The sequence below is a fragment of the Mesoplodon densirostris genome, chromosome 12 (genome assembly GCF_025265405.1).
Source record: "Mesoplodon densirostris isolate mMesDen1 chromosome 12, mMesDen1 primary haplotype, whole genome shotgun sequence".
NCBI lineage: Eukaryota > Metazoa > Chordata > Mammalia > Artiodactyla > Ziphiidae > Mesoplodon > Mesoplodon densirostris.
Window position 1 is genome coordinate 74079887 of NC_082672.1, and position 18342 is coordinate 74098228.

Sequence of the window (18342 nt, forward strand, 5' to 3'; positions counted from 1 at the left end):
CTTGTATTATAATTTCAAGTAAAAGAATATTCTATTGTCAAAAAAATTGAAAAAAAAAGATTAAGAAAGTGTTTTTATTTTTATTTTATTTTTTTCTTTTTTTTATGCGGCACGCGGGCCTCTTACTGTTGTGGCCTCTCCCATTGCGGAGCACAGGCTCCGGACGCGCAGGCTCAGCGGCCATGGCTCACGGGCCCAGCCGCTCCGCGGCATGTGGGATCTTCCCGGACCGGGGCACGAACCCGTGTCCCCTGCATCGGCAGGCGGACTCTCCACCACTGTGCCACCAGGGAAGCCCAGTGTTTTTATTTTTAAATAAATTTGTAAAATTGAAAACAAAAATCCTTATTTTATCCGGGAATGATGAAAACTGGCATTTGTCTATTAACCAATGTTTGGGAACCATTAACCTAATTTGAACACTATTCTGATATTTGAATTACTTTGGTAAACTCCCTGCAACATTATTTGCTTGAATTGTTCCAGTTGTGGAAAGTTTTGTACCGCCTGAAGTATGGCATTTGTTCTTAGAGCTTAAAGAGCATTTCTATAAAGACAAATACCATATGATATCACTTACATGTGGAATCTAAAATGTGACACAAATGAACGTATCGATGAAACAAAAACAGACTTACAGATATAGAGAACAGACTTACAGTTGCCAAGAGGGAGGGAGGGATAGACTGGGAGTTTGGGATTAGCAGATGTAAACTATTATATATAGAATGGATAAAAAACAAGGTCCTACTGTATAGCACAGGGAAGTATATTCAGTATCCTGTGATAAACCATAATGGAAAATAATATGAAAAAGAATATATATACATATAACTGAGTCACTTTACTGTGCCAAAGAAATTAAACACACACTGTAAATCAACTATACTTCAATAATATTTTTTAAATAAAGAACATTTCTACTTTGCACTGAAATCTGTCCTCCTATACCCACACCATTAGTCCTTATTTTAGCCTGCTGGACTTTGCATAACAAAAATACCACGGACCAGGTGGCTTAAGCAACATAAATTTATTTTCTCAGCTCCAGAAGCTAGGAAGTCCAAGATTAAGTCAATTCATTTTCTGGTGAGAGCTCTCCTCCTGGCTTGCCCAGCGCCACCTTATCACTGTGTCCTCAAGTGGCTGAGAGAGAGCTCTTAGCTCTCTTTAGGAGGGCACCAGTCCTAGAGAATTAGAGCCCCATCTTTATGAACTCATTTAACCTTTATTAACTCCAGATAGGCACTATTTTCAACTATAGTCACATTGGGGGTTAGGGCTTCAACATATGAATTTGGGGGACACATTCAGTCCATAAAAGTACTCATTCTGTCTCCTATTGCCATGTAAAACAAATATCATCTCTTTTCCATAGACCAACTCTACCAATATTTTATAACATTGTAGCTTTCTGTAGCTATGCTAGTCTTTTTCAAATAATTTCAAGCCTTGTCAATAAGTTAGACCATTCTCTGAATGTGGGCCAAAATATCTTTATTACTCTTAAAAGGGGTAACCAAAACAGTAATAATGTGAGCATATTTACTTAGTTTTAGCAAGAATTTGTATTCTCACAATATTGACTGCTACTTATATATCTCTTACAATCTAATGTATGATTAGACTTTTCCAACTACACCACAGCTACACCATAATATTAACATTTATTGTACTTCCTTTCAGCTAGAACGACTGTTAAAAAAAAACACATACATATATATGACTTCTAAATATGTTCTCCTATATCTTTATTCTTGTCTTAGTTTCTTTGACTTGATTTTAGAACCTCACATTGATGATGAAAACAATGACCTCAATATTGACAAAGAAAGAAAAGGGAAGTAGGGAGTGTCATCTGTTAGGTGTTCATGATACCCTAAGCACTGGGATGTGCATGTGTACAGCATACACATTATAGTATTTAATCCACACGGCAGTCTCTAGGTATTATTATCCTTATAGTATTTAATCCATACAGCAGTGATGTAGCTACTATTATCTAAAAACTGTACATGAGGAAACAAACCTTCACAAGAAATAATCTTCAATTTCTCTTTCACAAGAGCCTAGTTTCATAATTTTGACCATTCTTTGACAATTTTAAATTTACATAATTTTTCCTTACTTTGACTTCATGCTGGTGTATTGGGAAGGATAAAATACACTCCTAAATGGGAGAGGAGAACATGGATCATTACTAGAGACGCTCTACGCCAGCTGCAACTTCACTACGACTTCTTCCGGTGTATGCCATGTGGTCTTGACCTACCTCTTGGGTCAGGTTTTCTCAGTGCAGCATAAACTGGAGCCATTTCTGACTTGGCAGTAACATTATGAGAGGTGAAGTATTATTTGTTATTTTCCTTAATTGTGAATACTTTTTTTTTTTTTTTGGTTCAGATTAGAGTTTTTGGAAATTCAACTATGAGACAGCAGTTCCAGCTTTCATTAAACTAAATATGGAACTTCGGATGGAAAATTATTTTCTCTCTTTTTTGTTTATTTATTTTACTACAAGTTACATATGGCATAGTAAATAAAGGCCCAGCTCTATTTCTGTATATAATGTGACTGCAGGATGCCAAATAGAAAACAGATATTCCTATTACTATGAAATGTACTAGCTAGGTTAGTGAGTTCCAGAGAAAGTAACTATTTCTTAAAGGAGGGCAGATTTTAAGGGACTTTGTCTTCAGTGCATATGTTATCTTGCTTCTATGCCTGTGGGCTCTCAGATGTACAAACAACAAAAGAATAAGCCTTAATTGATCTAGACTTTTGCAGTAAAAGGACTCAGAATATTTATCTTGAAAACCTAAGCGAAACTCAGAAATGAAAATTAATCTCAGGCAAAAATGAACATGCTGTAAGTTTTTGTACACAATAATACATCCAAAAAGTTACCCTTTCTGGAAAATGTAGTTCCAAAGAATATGGAACTACAATATATTCTTATTATCATACTATTGCATTAAGAACTATGATAATGTATTTTTTTAAGAAAACAATTTCATGATTTATTCAGCAAATATGTTCTTTGGACCTACTATATCCCAAGTCCTGTCCAAGACCTTGGGGATAGAAATGCAAATGAAATGCAAGAAGACCTTAACGTCTAGGGGAGGACACAGAAATATATAGAGTCGACTACTAAAGAGAATGTGTAAACAGTGTTATAGGAACACAAATAAGGGAAAGATGATTCTCCACATGGACCCCAGGAAGAATTCACAAAGTGGCACAATTTGAACAAAGAGGCATACTGTAATCCATATTATATGCATATCATTTTTGATAGAGTATTAAACATTTTGGTCTGTATTCAGAATCAATTAAAAAATTTTTAAGTACATTTTCTAGATATTTTCTATAATAAAAGCAATGCCCTCTCAAAACATAAATTCTCACAAATCTAACATAAATAAAACTTCTCTTGGATTTCCAGAAGATGTATCACAGAAGTGTTGCTTTAATAATTACATTTTTTTTTTCTTCAAAGTTGCTGATACCTTAGGACAAAGTTGCTGATAACTTAGCCCTATTCGTAGAATTGGGCTACTCATTGTTTTGAGTGCCAGAATGTTTTATGTTTCCCTTACCTCTTAATTCAGTGGTAACTATAATTTTAAATATAAGATGGACCTATAACAGGGAGGAGACAAATCTGACTACGTGTTGGATCTGTTTCTTTTTCTTTAACCTTTGGTTTCCGCTGCGTTTGTTCATTAAAAGGATACTGTCTATATATAATGGCCTGCCTCAGGGAACCTGGTCCCTCTGTCTGAAAGTTAGACCAAAGTACCTTTGTTCAGGGAAGCATCCTGACCCTGTCCACCTGTGGATGGCTGCAAGAAAAAAGAAACTAACACATACCCTCCCCGAAGCTGGCCATTCCAGGGGATATTTGCAAAACTTATGGCCTTTTTACTTTACTTCCTCATCTCCTCCCTCTCTCTGTACTATAAAAGAAACTGGCACCCAAACCCTGATAAAATGGTTTGTCGGAGACACTAGTCTGCCATCTTCTTGATCTGCCAGCTTTCTGTAGTCGTCTTCCTTGCCTCAACACCTCTCCAACACTGCCTGTCGTGCGGTGAGCAGAGTGAGCGTAGATTCGGCAACAGACCCATGCATGGAAATGACATTTACAGGCAGCCAATACTTTTTTTATGTTTCTCCAAGTGTTTTGTCAGAAGCCTCTTTGCTTTCTTGAACTTGGAATAAGTTGAATTTTATATAGCTGTTAGTTTTAGGTTATTTAGTAGGTTTTTTTCCAGGATCATTTTTTTTTTATTACCTCTGTGTGGGATTGCTTGAAAACTCAGCATAGAGTGATGATATCAAATATCCTCAAAGAACCCCTCAATGATTTGTTTGCTGGAGTTAGTGCTGCCTTTGTATCATCTTGTAATTTTATACAAAAGTTTCAACTTCAATATCTTCAACATCAACGGCTTTGAAGTCATTCCTTCAAACAATAACTAGGAAAGACAACAGGGGAGATAGAGAAAGCAGTGTGCATTGCCAACAAAATCTATACTGAAAATCACTGAACGTGAAGATAGGAACACAGTTGTAGATCAAATCATAAATGAATTTTAGTAGAAATAACATTTAAAATACAAGGGTATATTTTCCATGGTCCTAAAAATTGTTATTTGAATGGCAAAAAATAAAGAGTCAAAATAACTCTTGCTATTGATGTTGAAGACTTCTCTACTGTAAGAAATAGAGGTTGCTAATTAATTATCTGAGGATAACTGGTGCTCAGACAAGACCACTTAAAAGCAATCTATTTGTAAATTGTATCAGCATCTCATAATACAAATGAAAAAGTGTTTCCTTGTGATACTATTTCAAAAATATATGACTAAATACCTGATTTTTTAAAAAAAATGTTAAAATTACAGAAAATATGGAGACTGTGCCTTAATTATTAAAACAGACTAAGAATGAATCAGACATTGTCTCTAAGTTTTGAGGGGTAGAGGAAAGGAGTGGGAGGGCATAACCCTAACAGAACAGTATATCAATATGAAAGAATTAATTTACTTTCATTTTTTACTTTAACAACAAGGCCATGAATAGGGTGATCACTGTGAACCTATTCTGAGGGTTCCTCAGTTTTCCCAGGGCCTCATTTAATCTGTCAAAATGCAAATCACTCTCTTTTAAAGTGGCTATCCTGTCACCATCCTTCTGGACTTTCTTTTCAATTTTTAATGTCGAACTCTGCCATATTCTCATTTATCTGTGATTCTGCCTGTGATTACTTTGTTTTCACTATCAATTTATTCAACACCGAGAAGTCTCCCAGCTTTCACAAGATATGCTGTCTTTCCTTTGATAAGCAATTTGCATTGACTTTTCCTTGTGTTTTAACACTTGACAGTGGGCCCTCCTTTCCATGTTGATATGATGGGTTTAACACTGATGTTAAGCTGAGAAAGATGCTTGGATGGTAGGGATTTGAAGGCAGTCATTTCATTACCAAATGTTTGCATGCCATGGTGAGTTTTCTTCCCTATGTAACATACTAGCTGTGACTCAGACAGATTATTTAATATTTCTAGATTTAGTTTGTTCCTTTGTTTTCCAATGGAGATTATGATAGTTACTGCCCCTTGGGGTTGTTATGATGAGGAAATTAACTATTTTCTATAAATATCTTAACGGAATGTCTGGCTCAGAGCATGTGTTCAATACATGTTGGCTATTACTTCATTAGAAGCTATACAAAATCATCTTCCTGTCAAACAGTCAGTAGGAATAGAAGTACAGTTTATGGAAGATGACTTGGACAAGAACAACTCAAATTAAGCTAAGCTTTCTTTCCTATTTCTTAAATTTTATTTTATCACAGTAACACATAGAAAATAAATTCAAATAACTCCACAATAGCATGAAAAAAAAGGTATGTCATTACTGAAAATTTATAAAGAGAAAAGGGAGGCAGAAAAAGGATACTCATACAACAAGATATTCTAAAAAAATATCTTTAGACATCCTTCCTTCTCCATAGATCCCCACATTTTCAGTAGCTGTTCAAGCTCTTCTCTTGCTTTTTACCCCAATCTCTCTTGTGAATTTTCTGACACACACCACATACCTCTTACCCTCTTTCTTCAGTATTCCATACTTGTACACACTTTTGACTTCCTCTCCTTTCTTGCCCACTCAAATTTAGTCTCCTAGCTTTTTCCTGTTCTCTACACCAATCAATCATATCTTCCCACCAAAGATCTAGGGACTAGGCAAATCCATCAGGAATCCACCATAAAGACCAACAAGTAGACATCCCTCGATCCTGCTCTCCTGTCCTTAAAGCCACCTGAATTTTGGTCAGCCAGGTTACATATCCTCTCAGGTTCTTCACCTATAGAATGAGGAATTTGAACTCTATGATTTCCAAGCTGACTTTCAACTAAATTTTTGTATGAGTTTCTAGTTATATAAATTCCAAATTTAAGAACACTATACATACTTGGAAAATGAAAAAAAATTTTTGATCACTTTTGCCAAGAAGATTCTTGCTCAATCAGGGGAGGATACAAATCCTGTGCTCTAAGCAAGGAAAAACCTCATTTATTTCTTTTTATCTTCCCTGTCAATGACAAAGAAATCTATTCTGGTTGAAGTAGCACACTTTAAAGTTTCTTTACCTTCAAAGTATATCTGATTATTAGAAAAGTCGGTCTAGTTAATCCAAATTAAGTGGCTCTTGGAATTTTATTGAAGGGTAAAAAACCCCACTTTTTTTAGACTTTAAAAAAGCCCTGAAGAATAAAAGATGACTATTTAATTTTGGGTTTTTTTTTTTTTTTTGTCCTCACAAGTTTATGCTATTTTTACTGTTTAAAGATTATTCAGTTTAAGTGTTTGGACATAAAGTGGATCATTCAGATGTACATCAAGTAAAAATAAACATGATGGTGAAGTCAGGGAACAATGAAAACAATCAAGGACACAAAAAGAAAAACCCAAACAAAAACCAGAAAGTAAAGACTCAGAAGAACAAGATCCCTTTCAGTTAGCAATAGCTATAATAACCTAAGGAACACTAGCAGCACAGTGGAAGAATGAACTAGGGATAAGAACAAGGGAGAAAAGAGCAGGAAAGTAGAAAAAGAACAAAAGGGAAGGGAAGTAACAATCAGAAATGGTGACACGTGGGCAACACACGTCTCTGGTGTGTGAAGCAGTGAAAGCAGAGAATGGTTGAGTCATTAGAGAGGAGAGAGAAGCACCCCAGGGCAAGCTAGGTCCCAGAACCCCCCCCCCCCCCCCGCTTAGGCACCCCGTGAAGACCAGGCAGGCCAGTCCACCTTGAAGAAGTTCAGACACTGTGGGAGCAGCCCGTGGGCATGCATGGGAGAGTCACAGCCTGCAGTCTTTGACATCCCTGTGCTGGGGATGCAACACATGCTGCACAAACAACACAACTTTTAGTGTCTAATCTGCACAGACACTTACCTGAATAGAGTTCAGAGAGTTACATTGTCTGCAGTGTGTTTTGAAAATATGTTACTATAAATAGTGATGCATGTATGGATATGAAATACTTTTAATCTATACACCTCAGAGTATGGCTGCAATCTTGTCTCTATCCTACATTTTCTCTTTCATTAAGAACTTGCCATTTCTCCATCAAGAAGTGAAGTCTATTTCTGCCTGCCTTTAATATGGGCTGACCTGGTAACGACATCATGAAAGCAACAGAAGTGATATTTTTCTGAAATAGTGACATCTTAGAAACCCAGAAATGATGAAGGTCTGGCAGCTTCTGCTTTTGTGCTCTGAGAAAAGCCGATCACTGTATAAAAAGCCTAAGTAACCCGAGGTGGCCATGTTGTATGTGAAAAAGACCAAGCTAGCCATATAAGAGGTAATGAGGGGGGAAATATCCATCTATATAACTAAAATATAATTCAGATATATCTATTTATATCGATATTGATATTTATATCTAACTATATCTATATCTATATCTATATCATCTATCTGTATGAGAGAGAGAGTCCCAGCCATCCCTCTGCTTTTCCAACCATCCCTGCTGCGACGTAAGACAACAGTGAGGAAGTCATTTTGGATGTTCCAGGCCCAGAAGTGGAGCAAAAATAAGCTCTTCTCACTGAGTCCTATCAGTACTGCAGGATTGTGAGCAAATAAATGATATTTGTTGTTTTAATGCCTAATTTTTTGGGAACTGATTCATTATGAGGTTGGTTACTTAACACTTTGGATGTCCTTATCAAAATACAAAATATATTTTGTCAATTAGTACCTAGGATGTTAGCTCTAACATCTTAAATGAAAGAAATGAGCATGTTCCAGGTCTCTGGTCATTTAGAAAGATTTCATAATTAAGTATACAAATGTGGCAATCACAGAATGCCTCTTGGTGTGCAGCCTCATTTGTTATTTTTTCCTCACTTTAAAGGAGAAGCTGCCACTTGACTGTACCACAAAGCTGTTTGCTGTTGCAGCCATCAGAGTGTCATGCATTAGCCTTAAAATTAACCTTACACTCAAAAATGAATTAAGCGACCTCAGGACATATGAGATTTTCCCTGGCTAAATGGTGTGATGATGCAACATTTTTATGCTTCTTGACTGATATATATTTGACAGAATTTAACTTAGGCTTTATTTCTTTGTTACATACCTCCCACTGGTGAGATTGTGGGGAAAGACACATAATAGACACTACCTACCTCTAATGACAAGAGTTATAGATATTTACAAAACTCTGTAATGGCTTAAAAGGATGTTGACTCTCTGGGCAATACAGTTAGTATAAGAAGGAGACAAGGAGAAGTTCCATTATAGTAGATATATTTCTCCAACTTGTAGTAATAGATTTCTTGAGAAGGACAAAGGAGAAGAGACAGATAAAATATATTTGAAAATTTTAAAAATGATAAATTTTGTATGAGACCCTATGATATATGATCTCAAATATCATAACTAGTAAGTCTTCAAAGCATTTCCAACATGAAGCTATCCTGTTGTCAACAACTGTAGTTTCCTTCATGTTTACCAGTATGCCTCATGCCAATTTAAATCTAGTCTACTGAAACTAATACATTCCAAAAATAAAATTAAATTCAATACCTTTCTAGTCAGTAAACATGTGTGAGTCCCTGTAGACTCAGATATCAGCAGTGGAGATTTAAAAAGCAAACACGAAAAGTCCATCATTTCAGAAGTATATATGGTAGTGGAATAAGACAGAAGACAAAGTGATGATTGCAGTAGAAGCAAGATGAGAAGTGCTAGAAGGGAAACAAATACATGTTGCCAAGGAATCCTATTAAGTGGAAACTAACTCAGACCTGACTGTCAAAAAGCTGCCGGGGAATCAAGGAAAGGCCACAGGAGCTGCTGCTGATGATTAGAGGAGGCCTCCACACGGAGGGGGGACACACATCAAAGACACAGGGCAAACGGGGTCTGGAGACAACCGCTGGGAACTACTGGGCTGTGGAGAATCTGAAACCCCTGCAAAGGGAGGTGCCTACGGGGATAAAGTGGGTGCTTGCAAACCAGCGTTCAAAGAGGCTGGAGAATTTAAATGCAGTCAGGGATATGGTATCTTAGAAACTCTCCTCTGACAGCCCTCGGGAGACATACTAACTAGAATGCCAACGATTTCTAGAAGGATGAGCTGTTTTGTTTACCCAAAGTTTTTTTTTTAATTTATTTTATTTTTTAACATCTTTATTGGAGTATAATTGCTTTACAATGGTGTGTTATTTTCTGCTTTATAACAAAGTGAATCAGTTATACATATACATATGTTCCCATATCTCTTCCCTCTTGCATCTCTCTCCCTCCCACCCTCCCTATCCCACCCCCTAGGTGGTCACAAAGCACTGAGCTGATCTCCCTGTGCTATGTGGCTGCTTCCCACTAGCTAGCTATTTTACGTTTGGTAGTGTATATGTGTCCATGACACTCTCTCACTTTGCCACAGCTTCCCCTTCCCCTTCCCCATATCCTCAAGTCCATTCTCTAGGAAGCAACCTAAGTGTCCATCAACAGATGAATGGATAAAGAAGATGTGGCACATATATACAATGGAATATTACTCAGCCATAAAAAGAAATGAAACTGAGTTATTTGTAGTGAGGTGGATGGACCTAGGGTCTGTCATACAGAATAAAGTAAGTCAGAAAGAGAAAAAAACAAATACCGTATGCTAACACATATATATGGAATCTAAGAAAAAAAAAAAAAGGTCATGAAGAAGCTAGGGGTAAGATGGGAATAAAGCCAAAGTTGGTTTTAAACTCTACACTCTCTCTGGGAGTTGGATTCGACTACAGCACAGAACCGGTCCGAGCTCACTTCTGAACCTCACTCGCTGTCTCTTGGGAATCTCAGTCCCACCTACCCAGGACACTTCAGACTCAGGACAAAGTGAACTCGCCATCTTTCCCTGTCGACTTGCTTCCCTTCCAGTATTTTTTACCTCAGGGTTGGTTTTCTCAGCTAGCTAATCAGCTCAAAGCAGAAGCCTGGCTGTTTTCCTTGACTCCACCCACGACTTCAACTGAAATCCAATTGTGACGTCTTGACTTTAATCCAAATTTTAATAAAATCTGTTTCCTCTTCTCTAACTCTTATTTCTCTGTTCAAATTAAGACTCCCATTTTCTCTTGCCTGAAGTATTCAGCCTTCTCTTACAAAATCTCCCATCGTCTGTTCTCTTCTCCAAAATATAGAGCTGCTGATGTAATTTATTTAAAGCTTAATATCTGATCCCACTGGATAAATTCCAGGTCCTTAAATGACATCCAGGGTTTTCCAGGATCTAGCCCTTGCATCCTGTCCTGGCAGCATCACTTATTCTCTCCTGCCTTGCACATTGCCTACTTCGGGGACGCTCAGCTGTCGTCACTTCCTCACTCACACCTGGGTTTCTCCCTGTCTTCAATCACACTGGCTCACCTGTTACATGGACTCATCCCTTCTCTTTCTTCCAGGTTGTCCCTGCCGTCTCTTCAGACTCCATTCACCTCTTAGGACCTGAGCTGGGTTACATGCCTGTCCCCTTCATACTCTCCAATCCTCAGGACACGTTGCTCTTGGGGTAATTTATTGGATTATAACTCTCCTTCCTTCAGTTGTCTGAACTCCAAAAGAGCAGGGTCTTTTGTACTCATTGTTATATTTTCAGTGTTTGCATATCATTTGACAAACCATAAAAACACAATAAATATTTGCTGAAGAATGAATGAACAAATGATACCACATGCAAAGGTCAGATAACTTCACTGTAAAATAGCCTGTCCCAGCTTTTTTTTTTCATCATTTACAGAACACAAGAGGGTTGAATGTTTTCATCTTTCTTTATTTTTTTCAGTAATGTGTTCCAATTTATTTTTGACTACATTGTGTCCATCTAACAAGTGTCTTGGAAGAACTCAGGAGGCCTGACAAGCATCCTCTAACATGTATCATAAACAATTTACTGAAGTGTCATTACCTTCCTAAACTGATAATGAGCTATGACAAGTAACATAAGACATCAAAATATTCTACAGAAAGAGAAACATTGGTAATTTAGGTGAATTTTTCATTTATTCTTCAGGTATCTATCACAACTTCTAAAAGAGAATTCCGTCTTTGTCTTAGACTATTAATCTAACAATAACTTTTTTGGCTATGATATTTTCATGGCTGATAATTGACAGGATTTTTTATAAAAGTGTATGTATTTGTAGGGCTTCCCTGGTGGCGCAGTGGTTGAGAGTCCGCCTGCCGATGCAGGGGACGCGGGTTCGTGCCCCAGTCTGGGAGGATCCCACGTGCCGCGGAGTGGCTGGGCCCGTGAGCCATGGCCGCTGGGCCTGCGCTTCCGGAGCCTGTGCTCCGTGGCGGGGGAGGCCACGGCAGTGAGAGGCCCGCATACCACAAAAAAAAAAAAAAAAAAAAAGTGTATGTATTTGTAGCAAATTATTTAATATGCAAATCAATGTTTTGAGCATATGTAAAGCAATAATACTTATTTGCTTTATCAAAGTGTTCTTGTTTTCTCAAGGGATTCATTTAAAATTTTTAAAATTATTAAACTCTTCTACTATGTTAAAATTAAAAAGTAAAATGTTTGTTTAGATTCTTGGAATCAGTCACTATTATGGATTGAATATTTGCATCCCCCTGAAATTCGTATGTTGAAATCCTAGCCCCCCAATATGTTGGTATTAGGAGGTGGGGGCTTTCAGGAAATGATTAGGTTATGAAAGTGGAGTCATAATGAATGGAATTAGTGCCCTTATAGAAAAGACTCCAGAGAACTTCCTTGTTCCTTCTGCCAGTGTGAGGATACAGCTAGAAGACACCTGTCTATTAACCAGGAAATAGGCTCTCATCAAATTTCAGTTAACTAGCACTTTGATCTTGGACTTCCCAGCCTTCATAACTGTGAAAAATAAATGTTGTTTAAGCCACCCAGTCTATGGTATTTTGTTATAGCAGCCCAAATGGACTAAGTCAGTCTTTGATTCTTCAAAAATTCCAATCCTCTAAAAGGGTACATGCTGTCATATATTCTGTTTTTAATATTAGTAATTGACTTGAATGTGAAAAAACAAAACAAACAAAAACCCCAGCATCTTTCCAGAACACATTTTATGTTATCAGTTTCTGTAGAAAGAGAAAATAAATCCTCTAATGGATTAATAATAATATTTATTTACTTGCATAATTATTTTTATTTGCTTTTATATTTAGCAAGGAGAACAGTTGGTAATATTGTAACTTGGTCTGTGTTTATTAGGGATTAAGTTTTGCTGTCCTTAAGCAACTTGGTCCCAAAAGCATCAGTCCATGTACTGAAAAGTATAAGTAATTAAAGCACTACCAAGGAAAGTGTTTTCCTACCTCCAGAGAGGGGGGATTTACTCTTGGACCATGGAAGTTATCACCATTATGGTCATTTGGGGATGCAGAATTTTTCACACTTCAGGCAAAAAATTGAATATGTCTGTTTCATTCTCTGCTCACATACTGAGATCTGTGTGTTTTTGATAAAGGAAGCATTAAACCTGGTAGCATATACACATTAGATTAGGAACTTTTATCATGTGGAGGGGCTCTTGCCAGTACAGAAAAACACTACTGGAAACTTGGAGTCAGGAGAATAATTTTAGCTTAACACTTATTGGCTGGAGGAATCAACTATTGTTATCTTCCTTAGTGTTTTATACTGCAAACCTGTTGTTTTTAATTTTTTGAGTACTGACAACCCACTGAGCTTAAACAGAAGCTCTGAATCAGAACACAATAATTACATGATATTCAGAGGGGTTACATTGCACACAAATTCACAAAGTTAGCTTTCCTTTCTTTTTTTCTGATTTATCATATGATTTCAAGGGTTACATGGATATATTTTATAGTCTGTTTAATAATATAAGTATATATCACATACAAACTCACTTGCACACATACATACAGTTACAATGACACAGTAATATTTAAGAACAAAGTAAAAATAAATAAGGGGCTGACATAAAATCTTTCAAATATAGCTTATTTAAGAAGGAGGTGAAAGCTGCTTAGAGTTGGCTGTTCCTTTTAATTTCAATGTAATTTTAATGGTCCACACACTGAATTCCCTCTAAATTTGATTGCAACAAATGTCTTGTTACTTTACATCACAGGAGACATTTAAGTTTTTAGTAAGACCATCCTTTAGTAAATTCCAATCTTCTCAAACAAGGTTTTAGGAGAAAAAGTCTGTAGATTATAGCCAAAACTCTACTTTGACACTCTGTTCTCCCCTAGATTATAACCTCTCTCTCTCTCTATTAACTAGCTTCCACACTCCTTTAGATGGACAGATGTGAGGAATTCTCCAGTATCCTGGTTTGTTGGGTAGAAGCACCTTTGTTGAGTTGTGGATAATTTACTAGTTGTAGGTTGAAAGGGAGAGACAAAGAGAGCATCTCACTATACTGTGTTGCTGACATCACTCAAGGCCCATATTTCAAATGAATTATTCTATGTCGCAATGTCCTGCTGATATAGATGATGTGCAGCAAGAATGTAATGACACAAAGAACTGATGAGGTAGTGATGTTTGCAAGCCCGTTGTTAAATATTTGAAAATTATCCCTGCCAAAAGTAACAACTACTGAAATGAACCTGCCATCTGTTCCTGTAAACAATCTTGTGATTTCCACATGAATTCTCTGCTTACATAAGCCAACCTGGTCATTCAAATCCTGAAGTTTTCTATCTTTGTATCTATAATTATTCACAAATACCATGGTTTCTGCAGTCATCCTCTCACTCTTATTGCACAGCATCATTTCTTGTTTAATTATTCTTATTGACTAACTTTACCAATTCTTGACCTGTAGTCTAAACCTTTTGAAACCTATACTTCAGTTGCTACCTGAGTGAAAACTACATGTCACTTTGTTCAGACTTCTTAAATGGTTCCTCCAGGCACCAGCCTATAAATATACACTCCTTTGTATTTTATTCAGGATCCATTATGCTCAGACTGCGTGATGAATTTTCCAACAGCAAGGCTTCCTCCTGCTCAATTCACATTAAAATCCATGTCTCCCTAGTAATAAATTACTTCTACTCCCACTCTCCCTTTCCTAGGCCTTCCCATTACTAAGCCTGTGTGTGTGATGTTTTGTCTGCCTGCAATGACAGTCTATGTATTATGTATCTGGTGGACACTTGATCATCCCTCAGATCTCTACCTAACTACAAACTCCCTTACTCCCCCAAGGAGATCAAAAGGCTTCCTTTTCTGTTTTTCTATATTAGCTCTGTATTTTGTTTGTATTTCTATTAGAGTAAATACCTATCTGTATTAGAGATACTTGTGTATCTCCTTGAGTCTTAAGAACCTGCTTTTTATTAATGTATGCTCACAAAAATTAAATTCTATATGAAAACCCACCTTTTATTTGGGAAATATATAATAGTTATGAAATGAGATCAATCCAAATATAAATAAAAAGATAAACAAAAGATAAATTTATGTAAGTTTTTAGAATCTTTTAATCCATTTTTGAACTATTCATTCAAAAGATGTTTACTGAGAACTTACTATGTAACAGAAACTATCCTTGCCTTGAGGGGATAGAAAGGTAAACAAAACAGATATTTTCTAATCTTATTGAGCTTATAGGCTGGTTTATCCAGGAAAAAGTCAATAAAGTATATTAATATAATAGAAAAAGGCCCATAAGTCTGTTTAAAGATAAATAAATATACTGCTAATGGAGTAAAGCTGAATCTAAAGTAAATTCCATATGCCTACAGATATATAATTTCCTTATTTTGTTCAAGGCATGTGTGTCACATCAACTATGCAGGAGACTTTTGTCCTTTATGTATATTAGTTGTGATTCTTTTTAAGTTTTCTTATAATGGAATCATAATAGTTATCAAATAGTGAGTAGATTTATACCCAATTCATATTACTTGTGAGAATTTTAAATAATAGCATTTTATATTTCCAAAAATATAAAAATAGTATGTTCAAATATGTAGAGTACAATGATAAATACAGTAGGATAAAATATCCATAAATGGTACACTTATGGTACATTAAGTTATTGGTACACTTAATAAGCAATGTCAAATTTTTAAAGTAATGGCCTATAATAACAAAGTGGAACCAAATAATCAATACCGTTTAAGTCAGCTTACAAGCTCTCATCCTAAAATACAGGTTAATAATGACAACAATGAGCTAATTACCTAAATGGAGATTTAGCGAGTAGGCTGGCATAAACACAGAGCTCAGTAGAGAGAGTTCTTATACTTGGGAACCCTTTGTGAAGCAGAGACTGGGGGATGGAGTTCCAGTTCCAATCATATTTTATGTGTGGATATATGAGCCAACTCCTCATATAGCCAGAGAAATCACTAGCATAGGGGTGAAGAAAAGCACACACACTTAATTTTACCATGAAATATAATGCATGTATATAGCCATAAGATGGGAAAGCAGCTTGACACTGGAGTAATTCTAAGTAATGAGAACAATACACTTCTAGTACACTTTGGCAGAATGGATGAAGATATATATGTTAGTAGAATGCAAAAAAAAAAAAGTTTTTTGAAACCATGTAGATAATCCCACTAACCAGGAAACTTCTAAAGTTTTCCCACTTTTCCTTTTCATAAAATGACATAAGGAATATATTTTACATCATCAAAAGAAATACCTGGTTTGCTTCGTGAAGATCTGGAAGTCCACCAATAAAGACAGCTCCAGATTCTGGCAGTGGTTTTCCTGGTACATAACTAATAGATACGCTTGCTTTTATAGTCTTCCCTAGAATAGTCAGTTCAGCTTTACATGGATCCAATTCTTGCCTGCAACCATTTAGATAAGAAATTTATGGTTTTAACATGTGTTGTAAAAACATCTGTTTGACCAATTAATTACATTATTAACAAAAGAAGAAAGACTTAAGTACATAGATTATCTCACCATAAAACCAACAAAGCCAGAAGTAGATTAATCTATTCTAAATTTGAAATCCTGAATGATTTTAGCACATAAATATAAAGTTAAACTTTAATAAAACAACAAACTGTAGCAATCACTTAATGAAATAAACAAATCCTGATAATAACCAGATGTTTCTCAAAAATGACTAATACAATGTTAGAGCATAATATTCTACTTCAGTTTTTTACATTGTTAATTTTCTCTGTGAGTGAAAATTATTGAAAGGGATCAGGTTTAGATATGGTTATCTGGTGTACTATATATCTTTAGGTTGAAAATAGTAATACAGCAGAGTAATTAGTTGTGGAAATATAAATCATAGCAGGAAGTATAGCAAGAAAAATTTAGAAAAAATAATTTAACTAAATATAACTTAATTAGGAGATTTCCAACAATAATTTTTGTGTGCCCATTTTTTAGAAAGATGAGAAAAAATGCTTCAACGTGTAGATAGGCATGTCTCATTCACTCTAGCCATCTGTTTAACTAATCATCTAATCTAGGTTTTAGAAACAGTTGCCCATAAGCCAAATCTTGTCTGCCACATCTTTATAAATAAAGTTTAATTGGAACAGAAGCACACATTTCTTTACATATAATCGAAGGCTGCTTTCATGGCAGAGTTGATAGTTGCAACAAAGACTCTGAGACATGAAGACCCAAAAAATATTTATTAACTAACACTTTATAGAAAAATTTTGTAGATCCACTGTCTAGTCAATTTATTTGTTTACCTACCCAGCAAGTAACCTTAATTATAATCCTTTTCAAGGTACTCATATTGTAAGACACCCATGTAACATTCACCTATGTCATCCTATATTATGAATATGTGACATTCTGCCTCTCCTTTTATCTATCTTTATTAAAGTTGATTTACAACATCATATAAGTTTCAGGTGTAAAAAACAGTGACTCAACATTTTTAAAGATTATACTCCATTTAAAGTCATGACAAAATAATGGTTATATTTCCCTGTGATGTACAGTACTCTTCTGTAGCCTATCCATTTAATATATGGTAATTTGTACTTCTCAATTCCCTACCCCCATCCTGCCTCTCCCCACCATGGTCCTCCTCACCGGTAACCACCAGTCTGTTCTCTGTACCAGTGAGTCTGTTTCTGTTTTGCTATATTCATTTGTTTTATGTTTTAGATTCCACATGTAAGTGATAACATAGAGTATTTGTGTCTCTCTGATTGACTTATTTCATGTCTCTCTCTGATTGATTTATTTCAGTAAGCATGATACCTTCTAGGACTATCCATGTTGTTAACAAATGGCAGAGTTTCATTTCTAAAAATTGGGGTTTAGTTGATTTACAATATTATATTAGTTTCAAGTGTACCACATAGTGATTCAAATTTTTTAGGTTATAATCCATTTACAGTTATAAATTATGGAAGCAACCTAAGTATCCATCAACAAATGAATTGATAAATAAGATGTGGTATTTGTATATTTACATAAAGTTTTAATTGAATTATGCATGATGCAATGGGTAAAGGTTACATCGCTATGAACTACTGTATTGTGATCATACTCAAGTAAGCCTTACCTAGGTCAAGAGGTAGAAACTTACTCTTAAGAATCCCCACTCCAACTCTGGTAAACTTTATCACACACCCTCCAACTTCATTCAAAATTATGTTTTCTATATTCATCTTTGGCCTTGAATTTAATAGCAGTTTGTTCTTTTTCAACATATTTTATATTGATATTTTACAAATTATTTATTCCAGTGTTGGTGTACATTTTGGTGCTATCATGAATATTGATGCTATAAACATGCTTGTATATATTGTTTGGTGCAGTATATATGCATTTCTCTTGAGGAT

General features: G+C 35.8%; 1 protein-coding gene across 1 annotated transcript in view; it reads right to left on the reverse strand.

Moving 5' to 3' along the window:
• Window positions 1-18342, reverse strand: part of EYS (eyes shut homolog) — a 1591612-nt gene that overhangs the window by 590848 nt on the left and 982422 nt on the right. Inside the window, exon 27 of the mRNA XM_060115102.1 lies at window positions 16212-16362. Within this exon, the coding sequence (XP_059971085.1) occupies window positions 16212-16362 (151 nt within the window). The remainder of the gene's footprint in view (window positions 1-16211; window positions 16363-18342) is intronic.